This window comes from Pleuronectes platessa, chromosome 4, assembly GCF_947347685.1.
Source record: "Pleuronectes platessa chromosome 4, fPlePla1.1, whole genome shotgun sequence".
In the NCBI taxonomy this organism is placed as follows: Eukaryota; Metazoa; Chordata; class Actinopteri; order Pleuronectiformes; family Pleuronectidae; genus Pleuronectes; species Pleuronectes platessa.
In genome coordinates, this window is record NC_070629.1 from 26,591,792 (window position 1) to 26,613,612 (window position 21,821).

The 21,821-nt window shown below is 41.1% G+C and overlaps 2 protein-coding genes, 1 long non-coding RNA gene and 1 pseudogene across 3 annotated transcripts; all 4 read left to right on the forward strand.

Annotated features, from left to right (window-relative positions):
* The first annotated feature begins 1,287 nt into the window (after nt 1-1,287).
* Nucleotides 1,288-3,220, forward strand: LOC128437852 (gastrula zinc finger protein XlCGF7.1-like). Its single transcript, XM_053420145.1, has one exon. It carries the CDS (start codon nt 1,340-1,342, stop codon nt 2,294-2,296), a length of 957 nt encoding a protein of 318 aa, XP_053276120.1. The 5' UTR covers nt 1,288-1,339; the 3' UTR covers nt 2,297-3,220.
* A 4,289-nt stretch (nt 3,221-7,509) lies between these two features.
* On the forward strand, nt 7,510-9,694 carry LOC128437854 (gastrula zinc finger protein XlCGF17.1-like). The gene has a single exon (XM_053420147.1). It carries the CDS (start codon nt 7,898-7,900, stop codon nt 8,768-8,770), a length of 873 nt encoding a protein of 290 aa, XP_053276122.1. The 5' UTR covers nt 7,510-7,897; the 3' UTR covers nt 8,771-9,694.
* A 5,985-nt stretch (nt 9,695-15,679) lies between these two features.
* On the forward strand, nt 15,680-17,163 carry LOC128437888 (uncharacterized). The gene is made up of 4 exons (XR_008338272.1): nt 15,680-16,398; nt 16,537-16,628; nt 16,785-16,961; nt 17,075-17,163. It is a non-coding gene; the product is annotated as an uncharacterized LOC128437888 (long non-coding RNA).
* Nucleotides 17,164-18,439: 1,276 nt separating this feature from the next.
* On the forward strand, nt 18,440-20,993 carry LOC128437840 (tripartite motif-containing protein 16-like; annotated as a pseudogene).
* Nucleotides 20,994-21,821: the final 828 nt, after the last annotated feature.

Genomic DNA, 21,821 nt, shown 5'->3' on the forward strand with positions numbered 1-21,821 from the left:
TCATAAATCGAACCTATACCAATATTTTTTTCTGTTTGTTTTTAAGTGATGTGGGTTTGTGCCGTTAACGTGTTTTCGTGCAGGTGAATTCATCTTGTCGAGGCGAAGGCAGCAGAACGGAGCCTTCTGCGCCAGAATGTGGCAGTAATGCACCCGGAAGCTGTTTTCCAACCGTCATTATGAAAAGAAGAAGAAGTACTGTTGTTAGCCTGCTACGCTAACATCCAACCGAACATGATGCTACTCGGATAAATGCTTTCGGATCAACTCTTCTACTACACACGTGGTTTTGTTTCGTTTATAACACTTGTCGGCAGAAGTAAAGCAAGTCGCCATCTTCCGTATTCGGTCTTCGCTTCGTTCTCGGAGAAGTTAGTTGGCTAAAGCGTTCGAATGGAAATGTCTTCAATCCAGAGTTTAAGACAGTTTATCAACGAGAGGTTACACACTGCTGCTGAAGACATATTTGGATGTTTTGAAGCGACTGTCGCAAAGTACGAGGATGAGATCTGTCGTCATCGCAGACTGCTGGATGTAACTTTGGAACCTGTAGTAAAGCTGCAGAGAATAGGTCTGTATCACCTGAGTTAGTGAACTATACACCACACTTATAATCCCTGCTAGACTAAACACATGGGCTCTTTTATCATGACTTCTGTCCATTGTCTCCTCCAGAGCTCCCACAGCGACATGTCTGTATCAAGGAAGAGTTTCCTGCTGACCTGCTGGAGAGGAACCCCAGTCCAGACCAAGAGGAGCCAGAACGTCCACAGATTAAGGAGCAGCAGGAGGAGCACTGCATCGGTCTGTCTTCTTTTGAAACCACATTTAAATTCACTTGATTTCTGCTTGGATCTGCATTAAATTGCAAACACTCATAACTATCATTAATCTATAATTTACATACTTCTGTCTATTGTCTCCTCTAGCGCTACCAGAGCAACATTGTCTTAATGAGGAAGAGTTTCCATCTGACCAGCAGCTCTGGAACCTTGAGAGGAACCCCAGTCTGGACCAAGAGGAGCCAGAACCTCCACAGACTAAAGAGGAGGAGGAGCACTGCATCGGTCTGGAAGTAGAGCAGCTTGTACTGAAGCAGGAGGATCAAGATAACCTTTTGTTGAATCCTACTCTCAAGGAAAGTGATCACAGTGAACCAGAACCAAGTGACCACCAGCTCCTCTCCCACAGCTCAGCTCAGAGCCAAGATCTCAACGGAGGCCAGCATGGAAACTCAACATCAGTTAGTAATGCAGAGCAGGCATCAGAAAAGGGACATCATGTCATCACAAGAGCAAAAGGGAGCACAAGTCCCAGTAACCTTGCATGTAGCACTACCATGTCAAAGATTGTGCCGAATATCTGCAAGAGTAAAAAGGTTTTCCAGTGTGACACTTGTGGAAAAGTCTTTAAGTGGAAGTCATTATTAAATGGACATCTGAAGGTGCACACGGGCGAGAAATCATATCTTTGCAAAACCTGTGGAAAAAGATTTGGTTACAAGTCATCACTAGTAACACATGTGAGACTCCACACAGGTCAGAACCTGTATTCTTGCGAAAGTTGTGAAAAAAGTTTCACAAGTAGCACAAATTTGAAGAGACACGAGACAACGCACACGGGCGAGAAACCTTTTTCTTGCAGAACCTGTGGGAGAAGTTTTAGCCTGAGAAATAACCTGCAGAGACACGAGAGAACGCACACAGGCGAGAAACCTTTTTCTTGCAAAACTTGTGGGAGAAGTTTTAGCCAGAGAAACTCCCTGCAGGATCACAAGAGAACACACACAGGCGAGAAACCTTTTTCTTGCAAAACTTGTGGGAGAAGTTTTAGCAAGAGAAACACCCTGCAGGATCACAAGAGAACGCACACGGGCGAGAAACCTTTTTCTTGCAAAACTTGTGGGAGAAGTTTTAATCTGAGAAACACCCTGCAAGAACACGAGAGAACGCACACGGGCGAGAAACCCTTTTCATGCAAAACTTGTTGGAGAAGTTTTAGCCTGAGGAAAACCCTGCGGGATCACGAGAGAACGCACACGGGTGAGAAGCCTTTTTCTTGCAAAACTTGTGGGAGAAGTTTTAGCCTGAGGAAAACCCTGAAGGGACACGAGAGAACGCACACGGGGGAGAAGCCTTTTTCTTGCAAAACTTGTGGGAAAAGTTTTACACGTGGATGTAGGTTGAAAGCTCACATGAGAAGCCATAAAGGGGAGGAGTCGTATCCATGTACTACTTGTGGGGAAAGATTTGTTATCAAATCACTTCTAACCAAACATATAATGACCCACACATAGCAAAACTGATATTTTTGTAAAATGATGTAAAGATCTCTCACTTGCCAGTTTATACAAAGTCCACAGGAGAAAACATCCAGTTGAGAAGCCACACCATGGCAACAGGAGAGGGATTCGATTTGCTCAAGCGTTTTCAAAGAAGTTGTTACTTAGTTATTGTTTCATTAAATAAAGATACAACAGTTAGCGAAAACGACACTGGAAATGTTTCAGGGGGACAAACAAGTGATGAACCTGGTTGTAGTTCAATGCTTTATGAAGTTCCATCACCACTGATGAGTAGCAGACTTCAATAACTTCACAAAGCATTGATCCACAGACAGGTTCATCACTTACATATACACAAGAGAGATTATGTACATTTGCATTAGCTGCATCTCTGTAACTGAATGTGGAAAATATCCCATTGAGGAGACATCACTATATCTTTGATGCAGAACATGGTCAACAACATTTGCTGAAGTACCCACGTTTCTGTTCTTGATGTGACTGTCATTGATATTTACATCTGTGAAGGAAGTGATGTTTTCAACCATGTATCTTTGTTTATTCATTTATCAGCAATTTATACCAGATGGTGCAGGAAGGGGATGGGGGTGAGAGCAATTGATTGGGTAAAGTGGCAGATCCAGGATATTTTATTATCAGTTAATGTTGAGAGATGTTGTCATTGTGTCAGGAAAGACTGTGGATCAAGATGTACAAAAATCTAACATATTTGTGGTACAAAAATTTGTAAGAACAAAGTATGTGGTGCAGAATATCAGATGACTTCCCTTTTTTCTTTTTCCTATTACAAAAGAAGAAAATATGTTGTTAATGTGTACACTGTCCTAAATGACTCACTGTAAATGGTTATTCTTTTGTACTACGTGTATTCAATACTTCAGTGCATTTGCAGTTTATTAAAGTTTCTTGAATTATTGTGATTGTAGTTTACGTCTGTCACACGTTGAATCGGTGTTTGTCTTTGTGGAGGAAAATTCCCCTGACTAGGTGTCTCCCTGCTATGACCTTGATAAACAGGATGGAACCCTTATTTGGTGATGTTTTTCTTCCAACTGGTATCGCGGACGGACGGACACAGCAGATAACACACAGAGGATGATCTCCTGTCTTTCATGTCTTTTTCTTTTTCATATCTTGTCTCATGAAATGCCTCTTTGTATAAATTCTGGCTTTTGTGAACTTGCTGCCAGTTGTTCCATTTTGAGCACCCGTGCTTATTGTATAAACTCTGCAGAGTTTATTATGATAAAGACTCAAAAGCAACTCTAGTCTTAGAATTTCATTATTTCAAATCTCAAGATGAATTTCCATCACATCTGTTTGTTAGCAAAAATATGCTCAAAATCCTGGATGTCACCATGAAACTGGGTGATAGGATGTGGTAAGGGTCAGAAAAGTACTGATTACACTTTGGTGCAGTAACAGGAATTCTTACCACTTTCTTTATATCTCTGAAAGATGCCTGAGTTACAAGGAGAATTTAATGTTTTAGTCCTGAATCTGTTTTGAGCCACACTCCATCCAGAAGGTGGCAGCAAAAAACTCCTGGGGCCGGTTTTTCAAAAGTAATCTGATCGGATTACGGCTATCGGATTGGATCAAATCTTGAAAATGGGTATTTCATAGGAAGAAAAGGATTCAGAAATTGGATTGGATCACGTAATCTAATCTTGTTGTTGATCTGGATCAAACCTTGAGTTTGGGTTTTTCAAAACTTTTTGGTAGGATCGGGATCATTTTGATCATAAAAATCAGGATTAAACTGATCCCAGCAGGAGGGTGGATTCATGGTGGATATCAGTAATAAAACTAGGTAACTAAAATTGGTTAGTTAAATGATACAACATTTATATCATGCATTTAACAGTATTTATATTTATTCATCAATTTCACTTGAATTGTTCAACAGGAAGTACATAAAGTAGGTAGGCTATGTAGGCTAGCAACCTTTCAGTACAGCAAATTATTAATTATAAATATTTCGGCCCAATAAAATAATCCCCCAAACAGCTGTCAATATTGACTGCAAATAATAAATTCTGTCTTTGTTCATTAAACAGTAATCACACTGACACAATCATCAGTCATGGACTTATCAAAAATAGTATCTAACAATTGCATCTCTTATTGGTCGTCCAGTCGGGCCCTCATTCTGACAGAATGCCGGAGGTTGGTCAGTGTCTCGAAACCGAGTATACAGCTCCTCATTGCTATATTTCTGCAGTGGATCTATACGCTCAACATACACCCTTTGACGGTATCTTCTCCTGTGGGGGCAATGGACAACACCTTCCATGTCACTGCCTCTCTGTGACTTTCTCTCTGAGTCCTCTGAGAAAGGCTGGATATACATATGGCTGTGTAAATTGGTCTTCCCAAACACACCTGTTAGCTTAATTGCTTTGGCTTGTGTTCAATTAATGGAATCATACCCAAGGCCTATAAAATGATGCTTGCTACATCAAAGCGGTGGAACCATGGACTCAAAAAGCCTGAATTTCTCTGCTGCTGAAACCCAAGCCCTACTGGAGGGTGTTAGGTGCCATTATAGGTCATTTGTAGGATCTTTTAGTTCTGCCAAGGGTGGTGAAGTGAGCAGTAAAATGAAGAAGGAAATTTGGGCTGAAATCACACAACATGTGAATGCCATGGGGTTTGGCCTGAAGAGGACAACAGAGCAACTAAGGTTTCGGTGGAAGAATCTGAAGGCCAGGGCAACAAAAGACCACCTTGAAGCCAAGAACAGCCAAACAGGCAACAACCCATATAAGAGGGTGAATACACAGACATATTCCTTAATATTATTGGTGAAAAGTCGGAAGCTTTGCATGGGATCCAAGATGTTGCAGAGGATGGTGAGCCTGTGATGACAGCAGAAAGTGAGCCTTCTTCAGAAACATGTATTCTTAATCTCAGCCCTGTAATCGAGGGAGAAGGTCAATCACAGGTGGAGCCAGAAGGCCTAGTTCCCACAGGACCCCCAGAGAGAGGCTCAAAGCACCCAAAGAAAGATGACGCCTATAAGGTACTTCTGCAAAAAAGAGACTGAAAGGGCAGAAGTACAGATCCATCTAGCAGAGGAACAGCTTATTCTTGCCTGACTGCAGCAAACCAAGGCCAGACTTGAGATCCGCCTCCTAAAGGCCAAGCTTGGACAAGCTGGTCTCTCCACAATAGACGAAGCAGATGATGATGATGAAGACGTAGGAGAACTCATAAGAAGAACTACTCATAACAAGAACTAAGAAGTAATTAATTTTGTTAAGTATTGGACATTTAAGCCTTTTTTTATCCAGTTAAATTCAATACATCTTTGTTTGAAACCTGTTCGAAACATCCATAATGTATTTGTGAGTAAAGTATGTATTTATTTATTTATTTGTTGTAGGTCTCAGATGAGTGGACTGCCTGTTTCCAAGAAATGGACAATGGAGGGGGACGTTTATATTGTTGTTTGCTGATCCGTTCAGTCCTATTTTCTGTTCAAATAAAGCATATTGGAGTGACCCCACACTATTCTACCTGTTGTTCTTTACAGAGCTACATTGTGATACGCCCATTTAGACCAGAGGTAATCCAGAGTTGGTAATCCTGAAAAGTTTGAATCCGGATCAGAGTAATCCAATCCATCATTGCTTTGAAAAACCAGCATAAAAATTAAATGGATTACGTGATCCTGGATAGCAGAAAAAGAGATTTCCAAATCTGGATCAGTTTGATCCAGATTAAAACTTTTGAAAAACCACCCCCTGGACATCAACATGAAACTGGCTCAAAAGATGTGGTCAGGTGATCTTGATGAAAAACATGTTACACATTTAGAGGACTATCATTCATAAGTGTGTGTAACTTGGTGCTGCTGGATTAAATGGAAAAAGGTACGATACATTGAGACACCGAAGAATACTTTATTTTAGAATGATATCAACAAAGAAGACAGGAAGTTAAATACCCACTTCAAATTAATCAGACAGAGCTGAATATTACAGAACTGCTGCAGAGGAGTTCAGTAGAGTACAGGACTGTTATTATATCTCTAATTGATGCTGGAGTTACAAGGAGAATTTAATGTTTTAGTCCTGAATCTGTTTTGAGCCACACTCCATCCAGAAGGTGGCAGTAATGCGCCCGGAAGCTGTTTGCCAACCGTCATTATAAAAAGAAGAAGAAGTACTGTTGTTAGCCTGCTACGCTAACATCCAACCGAACATGATGCTACTCGGCTAAATGCTTTCGGATCAACTCTTCTACTATACACGTGGTTTTGTTTCGTTTATAACACTTGTTGGCAGAAGTGAAGCAAGTCGCCATCTTCCGTATTCGGTCTTCGCTTCGTTCTCGGAGAAGTTAGTTGGCTAAAGCGTTCGAATGGAAATGTCTTCAATCCAGAGTTTAAGACAGTTTATCAACGAGAGGTTACACACTGCTGCTGAAGACATATTTGGATGTTTTGAAGCGACTGTCGCAAAGTACGAGGATGAGATCGGTCGTCATCGCAGACTGCTGGATGTAACTTTGAAACCTGTAGTAAAGCTGCAGAGAATAGGTCTGTATCACCTGAGTTAGCGAACTAACCACCACATTTATAATCCCTGCTAGTCTAAACACATGGACTCTTTTATCATGACTTCTGTCCATTGTCTCCTCCAGAGCTCCCACAGCGACATGTCTGTATCAAGGAAGAGTTTCCTGCTGACCTGCTGGAGAGGAACCCCAGTCCAGACCAAGAGGAGCCAGAACCTCCACAGATTAAGGAGCAGCAGGAGGAGCACTGCATCGGTCTGTCTCCTTTTCAAACCACATTTAAATTCACTCGATCTAGATTTCTGCTTGGATCTGCACCTAAATATAAACACTGATAACTATCATTAATCTATAATTTACATAAGTCTGTCTATTGTCTCCTCTAGAGCTCCCAGAGCAATATTGTCTTAATGAGGAAGAGTTTCCATCTGACCAGCAGCTCTGGAACCTTGAGAGGAACCCCAGTCTGGACCAAGAGGAGCCAGAACCTCCACAGATTAAGGAGCAGCAGGAGGAGCACTGCATCGGTCTGTCTCCTTTTGAAACCACATTTAAATTCACTCGATCTAGATTTTTGCCTGGATCTGCACCAAACTGCAAACACTCATAACTATCATTAATCTATAATTTACATACGTCTGTCTATTTTCTCCTCCAGAGCTCCCAGAGCAACACTTTCTTAATGAGGAAAAGCTTCCTGCTGACCAGCAGCTCTGGAACCTTGAGAGGAACCCCAGTCTGGACCAAGAGGAGCCAGAACCTCCACAGATTAAAGAGGAGGAGGAGCACTGCATCGGTCTGGAAGTAGAGCAGCTTGTACTGAAGCAGGAGGATCAAGATAACCTTTTGTTGAATCCTGTTTTCAAGGAAAGTGATCACAGTGAACCAGAACCAAGTGACCACCAGCTACTCTCCCACAGCTCAGCTCAGAGCCAAGATCTCAACGGAGGCCAGCATGGAAACTCAACATCAGTTAGTAATGCAGAGCCGGCATCAGAAAAGGGACATCATATCATCACAAGATCAAAAGGGAGCACAAGTCCCAGTAACCTTGCATGTAGCACTACCATGTCAAAGATTGTGCCGAATATCTGCAAGAGTAAAAAGGTTTTCCAGTGTGACACTTGTGGAAAAGTCTTTAAGTGGAAGTCATTATTAAATGGACATCTGAAGGTGCACACAGGTGAGAAATCATATCTTTGCAAAACGTGTGGAATGAGATTTGGTTACAATTCATCACTAGAAACACATTTGAGACTCCACACAGGGGAGAAACTGCATTCTTGCGAAAGGTGTGAAAAAAGTTTCACAACTAGCACAAATTTGAAGATCCACGAGACAACGCACACGGGCGAGAGACCTTATACTTGCAAAACTTGTGGGAGAAGTTTTAGCAAGAGAAACAACCTGCAGAGACACGAGAGAACGCACACAGGCGAGAAGCCTTTTTCTTGCAAAACTTGTGGGAGAAGTTTTAGAGACAGAAATGCCCTGCAGGTCCACGAGAGAACGCACACGGGGGAGAAACCTTTTTCTTGCAAAACTTGTGGGAGAAGTTTTAGCCAGAGAAATAACCTGCGGGATCACGAGAGAACGCACACGGGAGAGAAGCCTTTTTCTTGCAAAACTTGTGGGAGAAGTTTTAGCCTGAGGAAAACCCTGCGGGATCACGAGAGAACGCACATGGGTGAGAAGCCTTTTTCTTGCAAAACTTGTGGGAGAAGTTTTAGCCTGAGGAAAACCATGAAGGGACACGAGAGAACGCACACGGGGGAGAAGCCTTTTTCTTGCAAAACTTGTGGGAAAAGTTTTACACGTGGATGTAAGTTGAAAGTTCACATGAGAAGCCATAAAGGGGAGGAGTCGTATCCATGTACTACTTGTGGGGAAAGATTTGTTATCAAATCACTTCTAACCAAACATATAATGACCCACACATAGCAAAACTGATATTTTTGTAAAATGATGTAAAGATCTCTCACTTGCCAGTTTATACAAAGTCCACAGGAGAAAACATCCAGTTGAGAAGCCACACCATGGCAACAGGAGAGGGATTCGATTTGCTCAAGCGTTTTCAAAGAAGTTGTTACTTAGTTATTGTTTCATTAAATAAAGATACAACAGTTAGCGAAAACGACACTGGAAATGTTTCAGGGGGACAAACAAGTGATGAACCTTGTTTTAGTTCAATGCTTTATGAAGTTCCATCACCACTGATGAGTAGCAGACTTCAATAACTTCACAAAGCAGTGAACTACAGCCAGGTTCATCACTTACATCTACACAAGAGAGATTGTGTACATTTGCATTAGCTGCATCTCTGTAACTGAATGTGGAAAATATCCCATTGAGGAGACATCACTATATCTTTGATGCAGAACATGGTCAACAACATTTGCTGAAGTACCCACGTTTCTGTTCTTCATGTGACTGTCATTGATATTTACATCTGCAAAGGAAGTGATGTTTTCAACCATGTATCTTTGTTTATTCATTTATCAGCAATTTATACCAGATGGTGCAGGAAGGGGATGGGGGTGAGAGCAATTGATTGGGTAAAGTGGCAGATCCAGGATATTTTATTATCAGTTAATGTTGAGAGATGTTGTCAATGTGTCAGGAAAGACTGTGGATTAAGATGTACAAAAATCTAACATATTTGTGGTACAAAAATTTGTAAGAACAAAGTATGTGGTGCAGAATATCAGATGACTTCCCTTTTTTCTTTTTCCTATTACAAAAGAAGAAAATATGTTGTTAATGTGTACACTGTCCTAAATGACTCACTGTAAATGGTTATTCTTTTGTACTACGTGTATTCAATACTTCAGTGCATTTGCAGTTTATTAAAGTTTCTTGAATTATTTTGATTGTAGTTTACGTCTGTCACACGTTGAATCGGTGTTTGTCTTTGTGGAGGAAAATTCCCCTGACTAGGTGTCTCCCTGCTATGACCTTGATAAACAGGATGGAACCCTTATTTGGTGATGTTTTTCTTCCAACTGGTATCGCGGACGGACAGACACAGCAGATAACACACAGAGGATGATCTCCTGTCTTTCATGTCTTTTTCTTTTTCATATCCTGTCTCATGTAATATCTCTTTGTATAAGTTCTGGCTTTTGTGAACTTGCAGCCAGTTGTTCCATTTTGAGCACCCGTGCTTATTGTATAAACTCTGCAGAGCTTATTATGATAAAGACTCAAAAGCAACTCTAGTCTTAGAATTTCATTATTTCAAATCTCAAGATGAATTTCCATCACATCTGTTTGTTAGCAAAAATATGCTCAAAATCCTGGATGTCACCATGAAACTGGGTGATAGGATGTGGTAAGGGTCAGAAAAATACTGATTACACTTTGGTGCTGTAACAGGAATTCTTACCACTTTCTTTATATCTCTGAAAGATGCCCGAGTTACAAGGAGAATTTAATGTTTTAGTCCTGAATCTGTTTTGAGCCACACTCCATCCAGAAGGTGGCAGCAAAAAACTCCTGGGGACGGTTTTTCAAAAGTAATCTGATCGGATTACGGCTATCGGATTGGATCAAATCTTGAAAATGGGTATTTCATAGGAAAAAAAGGATTCAGAAATTGGATTGGATCACGTAATCTAATCTTGTTGTTGATCCGGATCAAACCTTGAGTTTGGGTTTTTCAAAACTTTTTGGTAGGATCGGGATCATTTTGATCCTAAAAATCAGGATTAAACTGATCCCAGCAGGAGGGTGGATTCATGGTGGATATCAGTAATAAAACTAGGTAACTAAAATTGGTTAGTTAAATGATACAACATTTATATCATGCATTTTACATTATTTATATTTATTCATCAATTTCACTTGAATTGTTCAACAGGAAGTACATAAAGTAGGTAGGCTATGTAGGCTAGCAACCTTTCAGTACAGCAAATTATTAATTATAAATATTTCGGCCCAATAAAATAATCCCCCAAACAGCTGTCAATATTGACTGCAAATAATAAATTCTGTCTTTGTTCATTAAACAGTAATCACACTGACACAATCATCAGTCATGGACTTATCAAAAATAGTATCTAACAATTGCATCTCTAATTGGTCGTCCAGTCGGGCCCTCATTCTGACAGAATGCCGGTGGTTGGTCAGTGTCTCGAAACCGAGTATACAGCTCCTCATTGCTATATTTCTGCAGTGGATCTATACGCTCAACATACACCCTTTGACGGTATCTTCTCCTGTGGGGGCAATGGACAACACCTTCCATGTCACTGCCTCTCTGTGACTTTCTCTCTGAGTCCTCTGAGAAAGGCTGGATATACATATGGCTGTGTAAATTGGTCTTCCCAAACACACCTGTTAGCTTAATTGCTTTGGCTTGTGTTCAATTAATGGAATCATACCCAAGGCCTATAAAATGATGCTTGCTACATCAAAGCGGTGGAACCATGGACTCAAAAAGCCTGAATTTCTCTGCTGCTGAAACCCAAGCCCTACTGGAGGGTGTTAGGTGCCATTATAGGTCATTTGTAGGATCTTTTAGTTCTGCCAAGGGTGGTGAAGTGAGCAGTAAAATGAAGAAGGAAATTTGGGCTGAAATCACACAACATGTGAATGCCATGGGGTTTGGCCTGAAGAGGACAACAGAGCAACTAAGTTTTCGGTGGAAGAATCTGAAGGCCAGGGCAACAAAAGACCACCTTGAAGCCAAGAACAGCCAAACAGGCAACAACCCATATAAGAGGGTGAATACACAGACATATTCCTTAATATTATTGTTGAAAAGTCGGAAGCTCTGCATGGGATCCAAGATGTTGCAGAGGATGGTGAGCCTGTGATGACAGCAGAAAGTGAGCCTTCTTCAGAAACATGTATTCTTAATCTCAGCCCTGTAATCGAGGGAGAAGGTCAATCACAGGTGGAGCCAGAAGGCCTAGTTCCCACAGGACCCCCAGAGAGAGGCTCAAAGCACCCAAAGAAAGATGACGCCTATAAGGTACTTCTGCAAAAAAGAGACTGAAAGGGCAGAAGTACAGATCCATCTAGCAGAGGAACAGCTTATTCTTGCCTGACTGCAGCAAACCAAGGTCAGACTTGAGATCCGCCTCCTAAAGGCCAAGCTTGGACAAGCTGGTCTCTCCACAATAGACGAAGCAGATGATGATGATGAAGACGTAGGAGAACTCATAAGAAGAACTATTCATAACAAGAACTAAGAAGTAATTTATTTTGTTAAGTATTGGACATTTAAGCCTTTTTTTATCCAGTTAAGTTCAATACATCTTTGTTTGAAACCTGTTCGAAACATCCATAATGTATTTGTGAGTAAAGTATGTATTTATTTATTTATTTGTTGTAGGTCTCAGATGAGTGGACTGCCTGTTTCCAAGAAATGGACAATGGAGGGGGACGTTTATATTGTTGTTTGCTGATCCGTTCAGTCCTATTTTCTGTTCAAATAAAGCATATTGGAGTGACCCCACACTATTCTACCTGTTGTTCTTTACAGAGCTACATTGTGATACGCCCATTTAGACCAGAGGTAATCCAGAGTTGGTAATCCTGAAAAGTTTGAATCCGGATCAGAGTAATCCAATCCATCATTGCTTTGAAAAACCAGCATAAAAATTAAATGGATTACGTGATCCTGGATAGCAGAAAAAGAGATTTCCAAATCTGGATCAGTTTGATCCAGATTAAAACTTTTGAAAAACCACCCCCTGGACATCAACATGAAACTGGCTCAAAAGATGTGGTCAGGTGATCTTGATGAAAAACATGTTACACATTTAGAGGACTATCATTCATAAGTGTGTGTAACTTGGTGCTGCTGGATTAAATGGAAAAAAGTACGATACATTGAGACACCGAAGAATACTTTATTTTAGAATGATATCAACAAAGAAGACAGGAAATTAAATATCCACTTCAAATTAATCAGACAGAGCTGAATATTACAGAACTGCTGCAGAGGAGTTCAGTAGAGTACAGGACTGTTTTTATATCTCTAATTGATGCCGGCGTTACAAGGAGAATTTAATGTTTTATTCCTGAATCTGTGTCGAGAAACACTCCATCCAGAAGGTGGCAGTAATGCACTGTAATGAAGCTTTTTTCCAACGGTCATTATTAAGAGAAGAAAAAGTACTGTTGTTAGCCTGCTACGCTAACATCCAATAGAACATGATGCTACTCGGCTAAATCCTTTCGGATCAACTCTTCTACTACACACGTGGTTTTGTTTCGTTTATAACACTTGTCGGCAGAAGTGAAGCAAGTCGCCATCTTCCGTATTCGGTCTTCGCTTCGTTCTCGGAGAAGTTAGTTGGCTAAAGCGTTCGAATGGAAATGTCTACAATCCAGAGTTTAAGACAGTTTATCAACGAGAGGTTACACACTGCTGCTGAAGACATATTTGTATGTTTTGAAGCGACTGTCGCAAAGTACGAGGATGAGATCTGTCGTCATCGCAGACTGCTGGATGTAACTTTGAAACCTGTAGTAAAGCTGCAGAGAATAGGTCTGTATCACCTGAGTTAGCGAACTATACACCACACTTATAATCCCTGCTAGTCTAAACACATGGACTCTTTTATCATGACTTCTGTCCATTGTCTCCTCCAGAGCTCCCACAGCGACATGTCTGTATCAAGGAAGAGTTTCCTGCGGACCTGCTGGAGAGGAACCCCAGTCCAGACCAAGAGGAGCCAGAACCTCCACAGATTAAGGAGCAGCAGGAGGGGCACTGCATCGGTCTGTCTCCTTTTGAAACCACATTTAAATTCACTCGATCTAGATTTTTGCTTGGATCTGCACCAAACTGCAAACACTCATAACTATCATTAATCTATCATTTACATATGTCGGTCTATCGTCTCCTCTAGAGCTCCCAGTGCAACACTTTCTTAATGAGGAAAAGCTTCCTGCTGACCAGCAGCTCTGGAACCTTGAGAGGAACCCCAGTCTGGACCAAGAGGAGCCAGAACCTCCACAGATTAAAGAGGAGGAGGAGCACTGCATCGGTCTGGAAGTAGAGCAGCTTGTACTGAAGCAGGAGGATCAAGATAACCTTTTGTTGAATCCTACTCTCAAGGAAAGTGACCACAGTGAACCAGAACCAAGTGACCACCAGCTCCTCTCCCACAGCTCAGCTCAGAGCCAAGATCTCAACGGAGGCCAGCATGGAAACTCAACATCAGTTAGTAATGCAGAGCCGGCATCAGAAAAGGGACATCATGTCATCACAAGAGCAAAAGGGAGCACAAGTCCCAGTAACCTTGCATGTAGCACTACCATGTCAAAGATTGTGCCGAATATCTGCAAGAGTAAAAAGGTTTTTGAGTGCGACACTTGTGGAAAAGTCTTTAAGGGGAAGTCATTATTAAATAGACATCTGAAGGTGCACACGGGTGAGAAATCATATCTTTGCAAAACCTGTGGAAAAAGATTTGGTTACAAGTTAGCACTAAAAACACATTTGAGACTCCACACAGGTCAGAACCTGCATTCTTGCGAAAGGTGTGAAAAAAGTTTCACAACTAGCACAAATTTGAAGGTCCACGAGAGAACGCACACGGGCGAGAGACCTTTTTCTTGCAAAACTTGTGGGAGAAGTTTTAGCCTGAGAACTACCCTGCAGAGACACGAGAGAACGCACACGGGGGAGAAGCCTTTTTCTTGCAAAACTTGTGGGAGAAGTTTTAGCCAGAGAAATATCCTGAAGGGACACGAGAGAACGCACACGGGGGAGAAACCTTTTACTTGCAAAACTTGTGGGAGACGTTTTAGCCAGAGAAATACCCTGAAGGGACACGAGAGAACGCACACAGGCGAGAAACCTTTTACTTGCAAAACTTGTGGGAAAAGTTTTACCCGTGTAAATTACATGCATGCCCACGAGAGATCACACACGGGCGGGAAACCTTTTTCCTGCAAAACTTGTGGGAGAAGTTTTATCCAGAGATATTCCCTGCAGAGACACGAGAGAACACACACGGGCGCGAAACTTTTTTCCTGCAAAACTTGTGGGAAAAGTTTTACAACTGGAGATGTCCTAAAGACACACGAGAGAACTCACACTGGCGAGCTTCAAATCTCAAGATGAATTTCCATCACACTAGCTAGCCGTTAACTTGTTTTCACGTGTTTCTAAACAAACAATTTGGCTCAGCAACTTTGTTCTGCTTCTACAAAAAGAGATAAACATGATACCTATGGAGAAATGGTTTAATTAAGCCTTTTTTTTGGAATGACCAGAAGGGGGCAGTATAATACACAGGTGTCTGCTGGACATGGACAACCTTCCTTGTTGATAAAGTTCCTCGTCAGAGCTGGTTCAGGTTTGTCCTCGTCTGCTTTCTACAGCGGAACAACAAAGAATTTCAAGTCATAAATGGAAATGGGGAAAGTATTGTTTCAAAACTTCTCACAGAAGTAATAAGGGAATAATGTCACAGTGAAAAATAAGATTAAAAACAGACGGAAACATACGTTTCATAGAAATACAATTTCTTCATCCGATTAAAAAGTTGTTACACTGAGTCACTTTGTATTTCTGATTTGTGGAAATATGTTTGTATAGAAGTGAAACTGTTGTGGCAGCATTGTGTGTTTCTTTTTTTTGTCATGATCAGTGTGAAATAAAAGTGATTTTCAAAGTAGTTGACCAAAATATTTTATAAGATTCCTTTCATAAGATTGAAGTTAAATATATCACGTTATTCAATTCAGTTTTTACTGTAATATTAATCAATTTTACTCATATCTGACGGGTTCATGCACTTACTGTCATACGTAATTGTTTATGGTATTCCACCTACAGATGGCGCCACAGCTGCACGATAAATATGAACTATAACTCAGGGTCATGAGTCTGGAAAAAATATATTTTCTAAGTCACTGAGTCACCTGTCTTTCAATGATTTAATGTTTTTGATACAGACTTAAATGTTTCAGTTGTAAATATTAATATAAACTTCACATTTAGTCGAATGTGGGGCCTCAGCTGATTCTTCTGTTATTCCCATAGTAACAGGGAGACACAGTGACAGGACGTCTGTCACTTCACGTACTGGAGTAACTGGTGCGTGTGGTACTTTGCAAATTCCAGTGCATTCAACAACTTTATTTCTGACGACTCTCCTCTGCAATGGTCGTGTGTGTGTGTGTGCGTCGGAAAGAAGAGAGAAACGAGATGTCAAATGGAGGAGGAGGGAAATGAGAGTGAGAAGTTCTCTGATGAAGTGAGGAAGACTGGAAACAAAGTGGAGCATCCTTCTAATTCTGACAAGAAGAAGAAATAAATCAAATAGAAGATATAGGAGCAGAGGCCCACACGGACATGAGGACAAGAAGACCTGACCTCAGTGAGATGGACGAATCAAAAATCAAGCCCCAAATCTTCCTCCAGCGAATCAGAGCAGAGGAATGAATCCAAACAGAGAGGAGGCAGGAAAGAGAATAATGAGACTCAAAAACAACACGCTCTCATCAGTTGGATCTGGTTGCATGCAGCATTTATTTGTTCATGTCTCATAAGTGGAAACTTAGTCTGTGTCTGGCCTCCACCGCGACCAACGAGGCTCTCAGCGGTAAGCTGCTGCTCACAGAGGAACTTTTATTTATTTGTAATCTTGTGCTAAAGACTTTTCTACAATTTTACAATTTTATTTTATTTCTGTTTACGATAAATCTCATCCTTGTTCGGCCTGGACTTCCTTTCATTCCAGCTGTGGCTCTGGAGAGTGGTCTCCAGGACCTCGTCACAAAAATCGAACTTCAGAACGACACCGGCACAACGGTTCAAATGCTGAATACACTGGTGAGTGCAAAGTTTATCAGCTGATATTACATGTTCCTGTTACAGCAGCCCCCCGATTGTGTTTCTTCACTCTTCTGATAATACTCTGATTGCTTCTTTTCTCTGTTGTTATGTGTTGTATAGTACATTGTGTTGTGGGAGATGTTTCTCCTCCAGGTCCCAAACTGTTCAAGGAGACCAGCACCAAGTCAAACAAGAAGATCATCCACAACGCCATCTCTCACTGCTGGTACTGCTGGTTCCAATTCCAACTGCTGGTTCCAGTTCCAACTGCTGGTTCCAATTCCACATACTGGTTCCAGAGGCGAGCCCTAGAGGAACCAGATCCTAGAGGTACGGACTCACTGATGTGTATTTCATAAAATGTAGGGGAAACCTAGCTATTTGATCAATGAGTCTATCAAAAAAATGATTAATTCACCATTTTCTTACTCCACGTTTACCAGGAGCTTGAGAAGTGCGAGTCCAACCACCTGATGATCCTGTTTCCTGACGCCGGCTGTCAGTTCCGAGCGCTCTACAAGTACCACCCAGAGACAGAGGAGATCCAGAAGGTGACCGGCACCGGACCAGAGAGCATCAGTAAGAACATGATCGACAAGCTGTACAAGTACAGCTCCAACAGGAAGCAGTTCACCGTCCTTTCTGCCAAGACTGTGCCAGTGAGCGTGGACGCCCTGACCATCCACAACCACCTGTGGCAGGTCAAAAGAAGTGTATAGCAGGAGGTTGTGTTAGAAGCAGCCGACACAGTAGAGGGCGGTGCTGCACCCTGATGTTGTTGGAAAGAAGAAGAAGAAGCCGATGTCCCTTTGGGAATATCATCGACCTGCAGAGCCCCTTGTCTCCGCCCCCCGAGCCAAATCAGGAGAACCCAACTCTATCAAGACTGCCAACAATATAATTAAAATGATATTAATAAATATATACACATTTATTAAGTTAAAACAGTTGTATACCTGCACAAAACTGCCAAAAAGTGAAAACATATTGTTTTTGCTAAATAATCTTTCTCCCATAACACCCCCCCCCCCCCCCCATAATGTGCTAAATTCATTATTTGCAAAGCGTAAACTCGAATGACCTTTAAATATTTAAATGATTAAATATACTTACTACTTAATGTGACATGCTCCAAAAATATATTACTTGTCAGGTATCCAACTCATGTATACAAGTGCGTTTGTACCTGCAACCTACAAACACTTGAAATAACTGTGTATGCCGTTAACTACTCAAAATTACCAATTAATACTATTTATTTAGTAAAACGGTTGTAGCACCTTTAGGAATATTGATACAAGTAATTATAGTAATAATACTTATTTTGTAAAAACTTCTTTGAAAAACTGTTACAAGGTGCTTTAGAATTTCATGATGAAAAATTTAAGGCAAACAATTGGAATTAGTTAAAAGGCAAACAAAAATAACAATCAAAAGCAGATTGAAGATCACACAGCAACAGCAAAACCACAGACACAGAAATTAAATCAATGTTATAGATGAGAAACAAGTAAGAGTACAAGTACCTCAAAGTAAAAATGTGGAAAATGGCCACTAAATGTAAAATAGCAGGCTTCCTGTTTTCTGATTGCACATAAAAAAAATTAAGTGCAAAAAGAAGAACACCAGAATACGTACATTTTCAACAATTTTTAATTTTCTGCAAATTTTGGTAGGAATTTGAATATGTTAAAGCTTCAAAAAGCTTATTCGTTTGCCTGAAAAATAATAATAACCAGTCAGGATATGTCTGTGTCTCCTCCCTTCACAGATGTGTCAGTGTAAGAACCAGTGAACAACAAGCTGTGAACTGTGGGAGCTGAGTCACTGCAGGGAGTGAACGAGAGGGGGAGGAGCAGAGATCTGTTTCTGTTCAGAGGAAGTGAATCTGTTCTAAAGTCTCTGGCAGCAGCTGAAATGGCGCAGCAAGAAAATCAACTGGACAGAGAAAGATTCTGCTGTTCGATCTGTCTGGATCTACTGAAGGATCCAGTTACTACTGGCTCTGGACACAACTTCTGTAAGAGCTGTATTAACACCCACTGGGACAAAGGGGAGGAGAGAGGAAGCTACAGCTGCCCTCAGTGTAGACAGACCTTCACACCGAGGTCTGTCCTGGAGAAAAGCACCATGTTAGCTGATTCACTGGAGGAGCTGAAGAAGACTGGACTCCAAGCTGCTCCTGCTGATCACTGCTATGCTGGATCTGAAAATGTGGCCTGTGATGTCTGCAATGGGAGAAAACTGAAAGCTCTCAAGTCCTGTTTGGTTTGTTTGGCCTCTTATTGTGAAAAACACCTCCAGCCTCATCTTCAGTCAGCTCCATTGAAGAAGCACAAGCTGGTGGAGCCCTCGGAGAAGCTCCAGGAGAACATCTGCTCTCGTCACGACGAGGTAATGAAGATGTTCTGCCGCACTGATCAGCAGTGTATCTGTTATCTCTGCTCTGTGGAGGAACATAAAGACCACGACACAGTGTCAGCTGCAGCAGAAAGGACTAAGAGGCAGAGAGATCTCGGGCTGAGGAGACAACCAATCCAGCAGAGAGTCCAGGACACAGAGAAAGACATGAAGCTGCTTCAACTGGAAGAGAAGGCCTTCAATAGCTCTGCTGATAAAGCAGTGGAGGACAGTGAGGAGATCTTCACTGAGATGATCCGTCTGCTGGAGAAAAGAAGCTCTGATGTGAAGCAACAGATCAGATCCCAGCAGCAAACTGAAGTGAGTCGAGTCAGAGAGCTTCAGGAGAGACTGGAGCAGGAGATCACTGAGCTGAAGAGGAAAGACCATGAACTGAAGCAGCTCTCAGACACAGAGGATCACAAAGAGTTTCTACACAACTACCCCTCACTGTCACCACTCAGTGAATCTACACACTCATCCATCATCAGCATCCGTCCTCTGAGGAACTTTGAGGACGTGACAGCAGCTGTGTCAAAGGTCAGAGGTCGACTACAGGACATTCTGAGTGAGACAGAGACAAGGATTTTACAGATTGTGTCTCAAGTGGAGGTTTTACTGCCACAACCAGAGCCAGAGACCAGAGCTGACTTCTTAAGATATTCACAGTAAATCACACTGGATCCAAACACACTAAAAAGACATCTGTTATTATCTGAGGGAAACAGAAAAGTAACATGGAGGATTAAAGAAAAGTTTTATTCTGATCATCCAGACAGATTCACTCATCAGCCTCAGGTTCTGAGTAGAGAGAGTCTGACTGGACGTTGTTACTTGGAGGTGGAGTTTGGGAGGAGAGGAGTAGTTGGTGTAGCAGTCACATACAAGAATATCAGCAGAGCAGGAAACTCAGTTGAATGTGGATTTGGATTCAATGATAAATCTTGGTCGTTACCTTGTGATAGAAACAGTTATATCTTTTATTATAACAGAATCAAGACTACAGTGTCAGGTCCTGTGTCCTCCAGAGTAGGAGTGTACCTGGATCACAGTGCAGGTGTTCTGTCCTTCTACAGCGTCACTGACACCATGACCCTCCTCCACAGAGTCCAGACCACATTCACTCAGCCTCTCTATGCTGGAGTTTATGTTTATTCTGGATCCACAACTGAGTTCTGTAAACTTAAATAGACTTGAGTCATTAAAAGCAGTGATTTAGATTCTGTGTGTAAATTTTTAATTTCTTTTGTCTCCATGTTTGTTGATCAAAGTTCGTCGTGGTGACGTTTCTGCTCCGCACAGAGATCAGCTGTCAATCAAACAGTGACCTTCCTTTATCACACATATTTAGTTCTCACTTTGTAAAGACAGAAATCTATAATTACACTGACATGAATGTGTTTGAAAGAACTGATGTTGCTGTTGTTTTCTAAATCAATGTAGAAATCAGGTTGTGTGATGTTTTAGAACCTGTGTTGATTCTGGTCCTCATCAACAAGCTGATTATTTGTTCTTTTCTTTTCCACATGTGAGATGGAGGTGAAACAAACTGAGTGTGTTTCCATGAACTCACTGAACAAGAGTCACTGAACAGACTTTACTGATGAAATGATCAATGACCTCAGAGTGTCAACATGTCAAACAGATCAACTACACGCTGGTTGGATTTACAGAGCATCAGTGTTATGGGATGTTTGTTCTCATTGTATTTACATATTTAGTGAACGGGCATATTGATCAGCTGCTGTGTAGGTTTCTGTTCTTTTAGATCTTCCTGATCTGAACTAGCAGTTCCATTGGAGAGTGTCCTGATCGAGTCCCTCTGAGGGTTTCTCCTGCAGCTCTCATCACATTTGTTTCTTATACATGTGATTATACATTTCAATCTCTTGTTTATGTATGAAGCAAAAAAAAAATCTAATGTGTGAAGAAACTGAAAGTTGAAATAAAGAATAAATCCAGTCTGTTCTTTTGTCTTCATTCAAGGATCTCATTCAAAGCTAATGGAGACAAAGTGAAAATATTATTATTACTATTATTATGATTATGTCAGACTGTAAAACTTCATATTCATGTCAGACAACAGAGACTTTAACAGTTTGAGGTTTGAAAATCAACTCAGACACTGAAACTGTAAAAACCATGAAAGAAAGAATCAGTCAGAACAACAACAACAGGAGAAATCACAGATGTAAACGTGAAGGAAGATGGATCATAATGAATCTAAGAAGAAGGAATCAAACTTTAAAACCAGACAGCTTCAACTGGTTTATAATACGAAGACGACAACTACTACTAAAAATATTAATAATGATAACAACAAAAAATAAATAATTATAATAATAAAATAATGATGGTAACAGCAAGAACATAATAATAATAATAAAATAATGATGGTAACAACAAGAACAACAATAATAAAGAGAAACCCACAGACACCTGTACCTTGTGGGCACGTTCCTCTTTAACTGACTTCAGCGGTGCATACCGAACAAGGTGTTTCATTGGGCTCAGACCCAGGGAGCCATCCACTTCATAAATCGCTTTTCAACAGGCGGCCATCTCGTGATGTTGTCTGGAATGATTACCACTTTCCCCATGCCTCGGGATATTAATATTTAAATAAAAGCTCTGTAATTCTGCTCAGTATAAAGCAGAAAGCAACAAAACAAAGGTAGTGCTTTTACAATATCAATAATAATAATAATTAAAATGACTCCAGAATACGTACATTTTCACCACTTTCAAAGTTTGGTAAGATTTTGAGCATGTTAAACCCCTCAAAACGCC

Coding starts and splice junctions, on each gene's coding strand:
- LOC128437852 (XM_053420145.1), top strand. CDS start 1,340: ATGTCAAAGATTGTGCCGAATATCTGCAAGAGTAAAAAGGTTTTCCAG.
- LOC128437854 (XM_053420147.1), top strand. CDS start 7,898: ATGTCAAAGATTGTGCCGAATATCTGCAAGAGTAAAAAGGTTTTCCAG.